Source organism: Oncorhynchus clarkii, chromosome 8 (genome assembly GCF_045791955.1).
Source record: "Oncorhynchus clarkii lewisi isolate Uvic-CL-2024 chromosome 8, UVic_Ocla_1.0, whole genome shotgun sequence".
In the NCBI taxonomy this organism is placed as follows: domain Eukaryota; kingdom Metazoa; phylum Chordata; class Actinopteri; order Salmoniformes; family Salmonidae; genus Oncorhynchus; species Oncorhynchus clarkii.
In genome coordinates this window covers 23,995,417-24,008,958 of record NC_092154.1, presented here as the reverse complement: position 1 = coordinate 24,008,958, position 13,542 = coordinate 23,995,417, and the positions used below count along the sequence as shown (strand labels likewise).

Below are 13,542 nucleotides of genomic sequence, written 5' to 3'. Positions count from 1 at the left end.
ATCAGCTGCATCAGAGCTTGGAGAAGCCTAATTACTGTGGCTAAATGGTCACGCCGAATTTGACTGCCATCATGACTCGGGACCGCCAGTGTGGTGGTAATACAGTCACCATAGCAGCCCTAGTTATGCTGCTGGAACATGGCGGAGGACGGAACAGCTCTGCCAAGGTATTTTTATTTATTTCCAAAAGGTCTGCTGAGACCATGGCTCATCACTAGGAACCCAACTACACATGTTATGACAGTGTCAAAGCTGCTCCCTGCGTAACACTAGATCATAATCAGAATTACTGAGTAGAAGATTGAGATTGCAGGAGTGTCAATACAGGACATTAGAAGGGGAATCTGTGGCACCACAGAGCAGAAAACTCCCATTTCTGTTGTGTTTGTATTGTGATAGGACACTTCTTCCAACCACAAATGAACAGAATGTCAATCTTGCCCTTATATTATATTTTTGTGGAATGAAAATTGATGGGGGCAAGATTGACTTTCTGTTCATTTGTGGTTGGAAGAAGTGTCCTATCACAATACAAACACAACAGAAATGTGAGTTCTCTGCTCTGTGGTGCCACATACCCAAGTGGACTTAATCAGAAAATGTTGACATGTCTGAGTCAAGAGGATTCCCCTTCTAATGTCCTGTATTGACACTCCTGCAATCTCGATCTTCTACTCAGTGATTCATAATCATACCTGCCCTCTTTCTTGTGATAAGAAGCTCTATTGTTAATTGTCAAAAATGAGGCAGCATTTTATGAGAATCATTTTTATGAGAGTGTGAGATTACTCTGTTGATTCTCTCTCTGGCACTAAATACACTTAAAAAATGCCCTGTTTCCCAGCACGGAATCTCCTATGATCCAAGCCTTATCTGAACACCAGCCAGAACTATAAATGTTTCTGCTTCAGGTCTGCCTGCCAATACCGACCAACACAGCCAGCTACGGCATGTCACAAACTGAAAAAAGACTATGCTTTCTAAATAAACTAACATAACATCAGTTACATAACAGCGTAAAATAGAACACACCACAACATGAAGTTAAGCATAGAACGTGCACAAAACGTGCAATGTTATAAATCCTAGGTGAGAGAAATGGTGTGAGCTTTATGAAGAATGAACTGGACCAGAGTGGAGGCCTTTTCCTGGCTTCAAGAGGGCTAGTCCCTGTGGTAAACACATTAGCCCAGTACATACAACACATGCTGAGCCTAAAAACTCTCTTAGCAGAACGTCCAACGGCACCCTTGGGCGACATTATAAAAATGGAACGTTTTCTGGTTCCGTGTGCTTGTTTAATGTGTTTGCCTTTTTTGGCACACGGCGAAAAATGGAAATGCACTCACTAAAGCAAAGTCAGTAAGAAATGATTTGGGAAACATTCACCCTGTTTCAGAGTCTGTTGGTGTAAGGAAACACATTTGAAATCCCCTCTCGTGATTACCTGGTAGTGGTAAATAGAAAATGGATGGTCATCGCTGTTTAAGTGATTCTATCCAGTTCTGCACACTGAATGCATTTATCCATCACTGGTACTGACTGCCCCATATATTTCTGATGGACTGTAAAGCCATCACTTGTGCAGATATCAAGATGGTCTTGTTCTTCATTATATCTACCATCAGTTATCACAAAATCACAGATTATAAAAAGGTAACACCAATATTTCTGACCAGTAGTCCCACTTGCCAAAGACTGATCAAGTAGGTCTACTTTGATATCTAACTATTGTACTTAAGGACAACAAATCGCTTTCAGGTGTTCAATCATTCTGAATGTGCATATGTAAATCAATAAGTGCTAGTGTTAACTGAAACACAGACATGAGAAAGCAGAGGTTGCAACAAGCACAATCAACGAAACAGAAAAAAAGACACGAATGAAAGTACGAAAGAAGGGCAATGTTGAATAGAAAGCAATGGCATACAGTACAACAATGAAATGGTCAATTCATATCCATTTGTCTGTTTTATTTCATGATTCATACCGTTCTAAACATAAGAAAACGAAATCAATGCCAATAGTTAAATCAGACTGTGTACCTTGTCTTTGCAGGGACATCCACAGCAGGGCAACTGGCAGGACGTTACGGAACTTCCATCGCCACCATCCTCCACAGACGTAAGACTCCCTGTCAATCACAGTTAAGATGGAGACATACTAGGTATCGTCTGATAGTGCAGTACACACAAGCACACAAATACAGTATATTTATTCATACTGATGTGTCTGCAATTTGGGTCCACTTTAAAAGTTTGAATGATGTATTTGTGGTATGGAAACATATTTTCAGCACAAAGAGGGACCACAGCGAAGCAAATGCAGTTTTGTTATATAATGATAAATCATTCTTTCATGTCAGTTGTAATGACTTCCAGAGTTAGAGGGCACCAGTGGCGAGTATCCGACAGACGACATCAGTGTGGTTCATACAATAACGTACAAGAGATGCTCCTTGTTTGAATCTAACATAAAAATGTAAATTATAATGAAGGAAAATATACCAATTACCGCGATAAGTCATGCCTCCATAATAGCCAATGTGGTCGTTTTGATCACTGGGAAAATATATACAACCCCCTCGCCTGTAGACTTTACATTCCAGGAATATAATTTGATTAATGACATGACTAGGCTTGGATAAAAGCCTTGTCTACGATATGAAAAATCCACATTGTCTGATATACAATTCTGTCTGGGAGGAGTTCAGCATAGATACATGGAAGTCAGTTCCCTGTAATCTTATCTAACCTGTACGCAAGTGAATTGGATAAATCACTTACAAGACAATCAAACAGTACAAATATAAAAACAGATTTACAGCAAGAATACAGAATTACAAATTCAATGTGATGGGAATAGAGAAGACAAAAATAGCAGCCAGAGTCAATCCACTCATATCAACACATTTCTATAGCTGGGTCTCTGCAGTCCAGATGCATCTATGTGGGGTAATTACAGATACTACAAAATCAACCTCATCAACTTCTTGGCATTGGTTTCTAGGTGTAATTTCCCTATTTGTTCATACGTAATCATGACCCCATCTGAATATGCTTCTCAATCAAAAGAGTCATTTGTTCTAACATTTCTGTATAAAATGTAATTGTGGTCTCCCAATCAACTCAAGGCCACACACATAAACAAACCTATTAGTCAGGATATTGCAGTATACTCCAAACCCAAGTCATTTCACAGAGCTGGCTTAGCTACTATTAGTTAAATCATATGGTTGTGCTGCTGTGGGCCCAAACTATATGGACTGGATGGAGAGTCTGCCAAGAGGCCCTGTTCTCCTCTTCCATCTTAGAGAATAGAGCCTCTTAGCCTCCTCTGTTCATTTCCACTACACTGCGGTGAACTGGATGGATGGCTTTTCCACTTCAGCAAACACTACCTTCATTAGCCAATAGCCACATCTGGTCTGGGCCTAATTGATACCAATTACTCTAAGTGTTGCCTGAGCCTGAGGCGTGGGTGGTGCTGGAGGAAGGTTCAAAATAATTTCACAGCTTCCCAGTCTTTCTAATTTGCATTTTTTCAGAAGGTAGTAGGTTTCCCACATTGAATGATTCCTCAAGAGAAACAATCACTGTACTCAAGGGATGGTCATTTTCTGACAACAATGTGAACCTGATGACTCGGAGCATCTTCACAGTGACAGTGTCAGAGTATGGAAGAATACCAGACCCTCTCCCTCTCCTCCATGCAGACTTTTTAATTATATCATTCAATTCACCAAACTTCATCCATTAAATAATGAGAGGTCTGCATGTCTGATCCCAGTTCTGTTTTGTTCACTGTGTGCCCTCCCAAGTTCACGAACTTAGACAAGGTGATGAGTATCGCAATTCAACATCAACTTCCTCGCAAGCACAAGGAGAACCGAGAAAAGTGATATGGAGCTATGAATAGGCCACCCACACAAAGGCCATGATCACTAGTCATATTTTATTCAGACAACAGCAGGATTTTAGCTCATCATGTTCAGGAAACAAAGATCAAGAGAGGTGCTCTCATCGAGAGAAACCCGAGTCCAGCTTACATTGTCTTCATGGAGATAAGGAAGGAAAATCTTATCCTATAGTCATTCAGAAAACCACACTCAGTAGTGAAGAACTGGCATGTTTGCGACTCCACGACCTAATAACTCACAACCTTATCTCAAAGTAATTATTCTGGCTAAACACACACAGTATAAATAATGGAAATACAGCAATATATATTCTATTCACATTTCACACAAAAAAAGACACAGATAGGCTATACTTCCTCATAACTGTAAATTCATCTATTGTTTCTTGGACTATTCAAATAGATGACTAATATGGTTTTGGAAATGATTGTGTGTTCTACAGACGACGGAAACCTTAAAAAATAAACTTTCATATTTCTTTTCACATTGGATACAAACTTACACACACACGAACAACAACTTACAGAAGACGCACACAAACAATGACTGCATCTCATCTGCCCAGACTCACATGCTCCCACCCCCATCCCCAGTGCCTGCATTCTTTGTTTGAGAATCCTCCAGCCCATTGACTATGTCACTACATACCCATATGCCTTGTCTTGACATATGCAGACAGACAGATTACATTGAAACTTTCAATTTCTAACAATTGCTTCTTTTAATTTGCCAGTAGCCTAAACAGTGTAGTAGACAGCAGTATTTCCCAATGTAGAACTTGTTTTGCATAAGGAAGTTAATTAAATATGTATACATCATTTATAGCATTAGGGCTGAGCGAACAAACTCAATAAATTGCGCACTTATTACATACATTCATATTCATATATTCATGCAATTTCTGACATTAGAGAAATTTGGTCTTTGTTGAGTCGTTTCTCTCAAAATATGTTAATATGAACGCAAAACAAGCTGAGGTCAGTTCTCCGCGTCCCCTGGAGACCACATAAAGACTTCAATTCATCTGGTAGAGAGGATGGATGGACTGTACTGCATATCCATCAAACCCATTGATGCCATACTAACAAATGGACAGTTGTAAATTAATATGCCAGTGTAACCGATGTGAAATGGCTAGCTAGCTAGTTAGCGGTAGTGCGCACTAATAGAGTTTCAATCGGTGACGTCACTCGCTTTTGTGGCGCGATGGGTAACGATGCTTCGTGGGTGTCAGTTGTATGTGTGCAGAGGGTCCCTGGTTCGAGCCCGGCGAGGGGACGGACTAAAGTTTAAAACTGTTACACCATTACCAATATTCAAACTAGGATTACAAAAAGGATCAAGACTGATTAATCATCGTAGAGAACTATCCAGTTGTTAAGATGGTTGGAATCATGAACCATCTTCAGACACATTCTTGATGATATGTAAAGGCCTGTCTTTCTCAACCTTATCATGGTATAGTGTCATCACAGAGCTGCTTGTCTCAGAATATGAGGGCCATTAGATCTTTCATTTATCATTAAATCCCCCAATTTAGTGGTGTGTCTGATGTCAGTCACCTGGACACCTTCCTTTCAACAGATTCTCTATGACTTCATCTCACATCTCCTAAAATGTTCTGTCCAGTCTGAAGTTTCACATTTAGGACCTGGTGGAACTGACTGGCAGCTGTAAATTTAGTCTGTAATCATTCAACTTTTGGATGAATGTGTTCTAGGTTGTGTAACACAAGTAAGTAAGCACATAATAAGACCACTCTTTCGATAACAATTTCTCACATGCTGACTGCACTTCAGAAGATAATACATGTCATGGCATAGTCTTCATGAAGACACAAAATATTGTTTAAAAGTGCTTAATGATACTTAAAAATGTGGTATAGGCTGCTCCATACCAACACAGCAGCCACAGAGATGGAATAACAAGCATTTCACTAAATGGAGTGTTCAGTAGTGTCTTTAATAATTGAGCTAGGGGGAAAATCACTTTAAAAAAAACTGTTCTCTGTAATGTAGGTTGCTGAGGAACGCTCAACTCCGTTCGATTTGAGATAAGAGAGTTTAGCGTTCCTCAGCTATAATGTAGACTATTTTCACTAGGCCTACCTCAAAAGTAGTTGAGTTTACCTTATGTCATATCATACATACATTTAGCATGTAATAATTTAGCATGTCTTGATGTACTGCTATAGAAGATTAATTCATAAACTGTAGGACCATTCTCAAAGTCAATCCGCTAATGTTGTAAATAAACACATAAACTGACAACAATGTGACATTCATTGATCCTCTGGTCACACTCAGGTCAATTATCTCCAAGACAATCGAAAAGTAAAGCGTCTGACAATAACGTCATGAACAACAACAAAAACATGTACAACTTACATCCTCTTATTGGAGAGGGAACTGGTCTCATTGAAGGATCATATTATCTACTCCGCTGTCGATCCGACTGGATTTTTCAGTTTTTGAAAACTTTTGGCAACTTCTTCAAATTCGTGCCACGCCGACGTTTCAAAACTTAATTCAGTGTATAAACGCAAAACACGCGCTTATCACAAAGTCGAAACCTCAAATCGACGGTTGACCCTGTTCCTGTCACGCAAGATGCTTGAAACAGCAGCAAAGTAGTTTTAACATTCAAGGAGCGTGTCCTTGCACACAGCTGGAGGACGTTCTCTCTCACTCTGGCGCCCCACCCCAAAGTCCCGAGGGGTAAGAACATTTAAGAAAATGTGCTCAGAATCACCTAGAATTCTAAGTTGCTTCTCCATCACACTGAAAATGGAAATTACATTTACAGTTATTAGTCCAGTGGTGTAAAGTACTTAAGTAAAAAATACTTGAAAGTATTACTTAAGTAGCTTTTTTTTGGTATCTGTACTTTACGTTTTATATTTATGACAACTTTTACTTTTACTTCCCTACATTCCTTAAGATAATAATGTACTTTTTAATTATTCGTTAGATTTTGAATGCTTAGCAGGACAGGGAAATTGTTTCAAGAGAACATCCCTTATCATCATGAGTCCGATCTAGGTACTCACTAAACACACATGCTTCATTTGTAAATGATGTCTGAGTGTTAGAGTGTGTCCCTACCTATCGATAACTTTCAAAAACAAGAAAATGGTGCAGCCTGGCTTGCTTAATATAAGGAATCTGAAATGATTTACACTTTTACTTTTGATACTTTAGTATATTTAAAACCAAATACTTTTAGACTTTTACTAAAGTAGTATTTTACTGGGTGACTTTCACTTTTACCTGAGTCATTTTCTATTAAGGTATCTTTACTTTCACTCAAGTATGACAATTGGGGACTTTTTGTACCACTGTATTAGTCCCAGGACATTTTTTTTTGTGTTCTGTCTGTGCTTTTTAAAATTGTTATAATTATTTTAGTTTTTTATTTAACAAGGCAAGTCAGTTAAGAAGAAATTCTTATTTACAATGACAGCCTACCCAGGGCAAACCTGGACAATGCTGGGCCAATTCTGTGCCACCCTATGGGACTCCCAATCACAGCCAGATGTGATTCAGCCTGAATTTCAGCCTGGGACTTTAGTGACGCCTCTTGCACTGAGATGCAGTGCCATAGACCACTGGGCCACTCGGGAGCTACAGCACAAGTCTGGCTGACAAGGCCTATGGATTGTGTATGCCACAATGAAATAAACACACTATTGTTATTGGAAACTACTGCTAAATTAAAATGAGGGAGGACAAGACTGAAACAAGTTACATTTTGGACTGTAGTTCAAAATGAACAGACTTTGTACAATTAACAGACTTTGATTTGTTGGCTTTTTGATCCATCATTTGCTTCAAACGTCAGTTCAGATAATCTTCCTTTGTGATAATTCTCAACAGAGTTGGATATCTGAATTTGCATGCCGTATCCACTTTTTTAGCTTTTTGGTCTCCACAGCCATCACTTTGATGTAGATGAGGTTTATCCACAGCTAAAAGACAAAATTACATGTCTTCTATTGTATATAGAACTACAATAAAGTCACTGTGCTTCTATCAGCTTAGTAGGGTTGGGAGTTCAATAAAGATGAATGGGTATGAGAGATATTTGAATGAAACTAATGGGAAGCACTTTATCCACATTGACTCTTATGGGGTGATGAAAAAGTCAAACTAATTTTAAAGTATAGTTTCCAGTTGTGAGTTTCTTGTATAGCTTGGGACAGCACAGCTGTTTTATATGGCGGAGAGGAGAGGCTTTAAACTTTCACAAAAGCCAAAGAAGTGGCTGTTCTCCTACCAGTACATAACAATGAATCATGACTGAAAGGGATGATCAAACCCAGCTGACGTTCCCCACAGTACTGTCATATGTGAGCTCAGTAGAGCCAGTATTGATCTCATGAAAAGACAGTGTTTACATCGTGTGTGTAAGAGGGGGTATACTTTCAATATTTAATGCAAGGATTTAGAGGACATAACTGCCATGTGATGACATGACATTGTACTGCTATTCACGGTCACTGTCAGAGAATTACCTATTTCAACTGACGGGTGACTTTTCTCCCCCAATGACCTTACAGCTAGAACAGACATGTGCAAGGAATCCACCTGATTCTCATTTGCATCACCATGCCCATCAACAAAGAGGAAGGGAGTCAGGAAAATATATGCTGGTGGTGACAGTTCAATACCCTTTCTGTAACTCTTAAGGCAATAGGCAGGCATTGAAGATAAGACAATGAGCGCGATGACATCAAGAATCTAGGCATGATAATCACTTTGAACAGGTTGAGCAAAACAAAAACGTGACCCGGGCGACTAATTGATTATTTCCTTACTAAGTAAAGGGCTTGGGACACTCAAATGGAGTGGAACACAGAAACCGGATTAATTTACTAAACATAAGTGGGGTTAAACAGTAAATATGTGGTATTTTGGAAATGCACGACTCAAAAATGTCAGTCAGCAATCATGTAGTTCATTACAGGTTTACTTTCTATGCCTCTTGAAATTACATTATAAATATTAGAAGTTCTTGTTCACACCTTTAATCTAATTTTCTCAAATTGCACATTCAAGCGTTCCTTTTAATGTGCCCGCAGAGTGAATATTCCACTATGAGGTCCACTCAATTATCTTCTCTTAAGAGTTTCAGCACAATTTAATAATGGTTGATGGCTATAAATTAGTTAAATTACCATTATCCAAGGAGCAGTAAGAGACATTAGGGGATAATGACTTGGAGAAGGTCATTTTCAGAGCTGTTACATAACAGAGCAAATTAGTTAAATATACTGAACAAAAATATAAATGCAATATGTAAAGTGTTGTTCTCATGTTTCATTAGCTGAAATAAAAGATCCCAGACATTTTACATATGCACAAAAAGCTTATTTCTCTCAAATTTTGTGCACACATTTGTTTTCATCCCTGTTAGAGAACATTTGTCCTTTGCCAAAACAATCCATCCACCAGACAGGTGTGGCATATCAAGAAGCCGATTAAACAGCATGTTCATTACACAGGTGCACCTTGGGCTGGGGGACAATAAAAGGCCACTCTAAAATGTGCAGTTTTGTCACACAACACAATGCCACAGATGTCTCAAGTTAAGGGAGCATGCAACTCGCATGCCGACTGCAGGAATGTCCACCAGAGCTGTTGCCAGATAATTTCATGTTAATTTCTCTACCATAAGCCACCTTTAAACTCATTTTAGAGAATTTGGCAGTATGTTCAACCTGCCTCACAACCGCAGACCACGTGTAACCACGCCAGCCCAGGACCACCACAAACGGCTTCTTCACCTACTGGATCGTCGGTGAGAAGCCACCCGGACAGTTGATGAAACAGGAATATTTCTGTCTGTAATAAAGCCCTTTTGTGGGGGGAAAACTTATTCGGATTGGCTGGGCCTGGCTCCCAAGTGGGTGGACCTATGCCCTCCCAGGCCCACCCATGGCTTTGCCCCTGCACAGTCATGTGAAATCCATAGATTAGGGCCTAATTCATTTATTTCAATTGACTGATTTCCTTGTATAAACTGTAACTCAGTAACATTTTTTAAATTGTTTCATGTTTCGTCTATATTTTTGTTCAGCACACATTTGAAGTGGAGACAGCAATCGCACGTTCTGGATATATTTATTCAAATAACCCATCAACTGGGACTGTTGCGGTCTCTACGGTGGAGCACTGGCATGCTTAATTACTTTCCAATTCAAAATCCTTATGGAAATGTATTAAATAATGAACAATGACCTAAACACTTCAATTGATTTGTTTTAATAATGATCAAATGAGTCCTTAATTTACATTAAGTACACATTGACTAGAAAATGTAAAAAACAAAACAAGGGAGTTTAAATGAAAAATAAAGAAATCACAAACAGAAAACACACTAAGGAACTTTTGCATATTTGAGGATGGACTGATCAACTGCTCAGTCAAAGTTGACTACATACAAAATTACAAGTTTAGTGTTAAAGTAAGGGAAGCGCTTTCAACTAAAGTGACATTACCGTACCCTTGGAATTAGTTCTCTATGAGGTGGTTTCCTGGACACAGATTAAGCTTAGTCCTAGAATAAAAAACATGCACAATGAAGACTCTCCATTAAAATAGTTTTTTAGTCCAGGACTAGGCTTAATCTACGTCTGGGGAAACTGGCCCCAAATGTCCCCTCTCTGACTGCGCCCTCCCCAAGAAGCCATCACACAAAGTAAACATGAACAAGTCTTCCTCTTGCTTGGACAGTTTTGTTTGTACAGCTCTGTGTACTAAAGCAGACAGCATCAGTACAAACAGAGCACCAAGCATTAATAAATCACTTTAAAACATTTATTTAAATTGTGTTGATGCAGAAAGGACAGTCTTTCACCAAAGAAAAGGAGATAAATAGATTCTGATTTGAAAACACAGTAAAGGGCAGATCAATAATGTCCCCTGATAATAATCTTTTGAAGCATTTGTCTATAAATTAAGTTTAACGAGAGAAACTGTGTAGTCTTAAAGTATTATGAACTGCAAACGCTGAGCATGTCCCCAAAACATACATGCATACGGAGGGGATGTGTGTTATCAAAACAGTCAGTTAGTTGCTAGTGGAAACTAATAAGGTGGATACTGTGCTAATAGAGGAAGGATGCACCGTTGTAATATACAGGCTCAGGAAGTCTTTATTGAGCGCTTCACTCTAGTCATGGACAGCCATGTTGGAAGCTACACAACAGGAGTCCAATATGGAGACACAGATGTCATTGTTGTTTACAGTGATGTTGAAGGCTTGGGACAGAATTGCTCTCTTCAGACGCATGCCGTAGACTAGAGGCTAATGGTCTCTTCTGGACCAGATCAGCAATACAGTGACACCCGGGGACAATGGGTCTCATTCTTTTCCAGTGGTCAGTAAGTTGAGGGCCTTCTGCAGATTTTGCACCGCCGTGCCCACGTCTTCATACTGCAGGGCGCTGCCAGCGTACTTGCAGTACTTCTGAGCCCTGGTGTAGTCCTCTGGCGTGAGGCGCACGTCACCTGCCGAGACAGAGAATTAGGTGTTCCTTTGAGACGAGTAATTATTGAAAATGAAAGATACATTCTATGTGATCCCTTAATTAAGAGAGATTGTGTGTCTGAGTAACACACACCACCCGTTACTCTCTCACTGACCCACCCACCGAATTAGGTCATCAACTGAGTTATCACCAGCCTGACACAGCTCTCTGATTTACCCTTTAACTCAAAACATATTCCAAATCCAACCTCCCTATTCAATATCACCAGAATTTGAGACGCTGGCCATACGTTCCATGACTATTTTTCAATAGAAGACGCTATTTCGAACTCTTAAAGAACCATGTCAGTCAAGACCAGAGTACGTGAGCGGAGCGCGTTTCCCAAAGGCTGGAGTGTCGGCCTTCTCGCCCGCTCATATTTAACTCCAGTACTGCTCCAGTAGCGCTCACTTCACCAGCTCAGGGCATTTATAGCCCAGCATGCATTTGTAGGGTACTTGTGTGCTGCTATTGCCTCTTGCTTTAGCTACTGTCAGGAGTTCGCAAAATATTTTCATAAAGACACTTAAAATACTACACAGGTGCAAAATCAAGGCGACTTTGTCAAGGTGACAAAGATGAGGAGGACCAAGAGCATGAGAGGGAGTGCGGTGATGTAGTGCCCACAACGAAATAATCATTGTGGAATCTGAAAAGACACGTATCCTGAAAGGATGATGGTGTAGTACGTGCACATAACATAAATGAATGAGGTGGGTAGCTAGCTAAGTGACTCATTGTAGCAAAGTATTTATAAACATAAAAATCAGATCTCTTAAAAAGTTTTGTTAATTTTCGTTCTATCATTGATTTTGGCCCAATAGGCCAGACGTAATAACTATTTTAAAGAGATTTCTGTTTTGATAGGGTTATTTTGCCTAAAAACCTTTAGGCCTACCTATAGAAAAGTAAAAATACAAATCCGCATCCCTGCCCAGCCTGGCAAGAGTGGCCCGAAGGGTGTTTAGCATCCCCAGTGGCTCTGCAAGCGTGGAGAGGGTATTTTCTGCTGCTGATCTGCTCTCGAGGCACCATTGCATGAGTTTGAAGCCACTTACTCTGGTCAAACCGGTGTTTCTAAAAGTGAATCCAAAGGCATTAGATGCTAAGAGCCTAGTAAGGCTAAGTACACTACCGGTCAAAAGGTTTAGAACACCTACTCATTCAAGGGTTTTTCTTTATTTTTACTATTTTCTACATTGTAGAATAATAGTGAAGACATCAAAAGTATGAAATAACACATAAGGAATCATGTAGTAACCAAAAAAGCATTAAACAAATCTAAATATATTTTATATTTGAGATTTTTCAAATAGCTACCCTTTGACTTGATGACAGCTTTGTACACACTTGGCATTCTCTTAACCAGCTTCATGAGGTAGTCACCTGGAATGCATTTCAATTAACAAACTCTTGAGGGATAGGTTGTTATTCTGACACCACCCGGCCAGGTCTCTGACCTCCTCCATATAGGTTGTCTCGTCATTGTCGGTGATCAGGCCTACAACTGTTGTGTCGTCTGCAAACTTAATGATGGTGTTGGAGTCGTGCCTGGCCATGCAGTCATGGGTGAACAGGGAGTACAGGAGGGGACTGAGCACTCACCCCTGGGGGGCTCCAGTGTTGAGGATCAGCTTGGCAGATGTGTTGCTACCTACCCTCACCACCTGGGGGCAGCCCATCAGGAAGTGCAGGATCCAGTTGCAGAGGGAAGTGTTTAGTCCCAGGATCCTTAGCTTAGTGATGAGCTTTGAGGGTACTATGGTGTTGAAGGCTGAGCTCTATTCAATGAATAGCATTCTTACATAGGTGTTCCTTTTGTCCAGGTGGGAAAGGGCAGTGTGGAGTGCAATAGAGATTGCATCATCTGTGGATCTGTTTGGGCTGTATGCAAATTGGAGTGGGTCTAGAGTTTCTGGGATAATGGTGTTGATGTGAGCCATTACCAGCCTTTCAAAGCATTTCATGGCTACGTACGTGAGTGCTACGGGTCGTACGTGAGTGCTAGTCATTTAGGCAGGTTGCCTTCGTGTTCTTGGGCACAGGGACTATGGTGGTTTGGGGGAAGAGTAAATGGTCTGGTCAAAGACAG

At 40.1% G+C, this 13,542-nt stretch overlaps 2 protein-coding genes across 7 annotated transcripts in view; both read right to left on the bottom strand.

The window, feature by feature from the left end:
* LOC139415143 (adhesion G protein-coupled receptor G6) overlaps positions 1-6,608 on the bottom strand; it is a 55,036-nt gene extending 48,428 nt beyond the window's left edge. For 3 of the 6 annotated variants that reach the window (XR_011634943.1, XM_071163002.1, XM_071163001.1), the window contains exons 1-2: positions 6,307-6,605; positions 2,046-2,134 (exon numbers count right to left, since the gene is read on the bottom strand). Coding sequence is in view for 5 of the 6 variants with exons in the window: in XM_071163002.1 (XP_071019103.1) it covers positions 2,046-2,134; positions 6,307-6,308 (91 nt within the window). In the remaining variant the exon portion in view is untranslated. Of the gene's footprint in view, positions 1-2,045; positions 2,135-6,306 lie in introns of all 6 variants that reach the window. The other 3 variants (XM_071163003.1, XM_071163000.1, XM_071163004.1) reach the window with 2 other exon arrangements.
* Positions 6,609-10,166: 3,558 nt separating this feature from the next.
* LOC139415144 (vesicle (multivesicular body) trafficking 1) overlaps positions 10,167-13,542 on the bottom strand; it is a 44,619-nt gene continuing 41,243 nt past the window's right edge. The window contains exon 8 of the mRNA XM_071163006.1: positions 10,167-11,430. Within this exon, the coding sequence (XP_071019107.1) occupies positions 11,285-11,430 (146 nt within the window). The 3' untranslated portion in view covers positions 10,167-11,284. The remainder of the gene's footprint in view (positions 11,431-13,542) is intronic.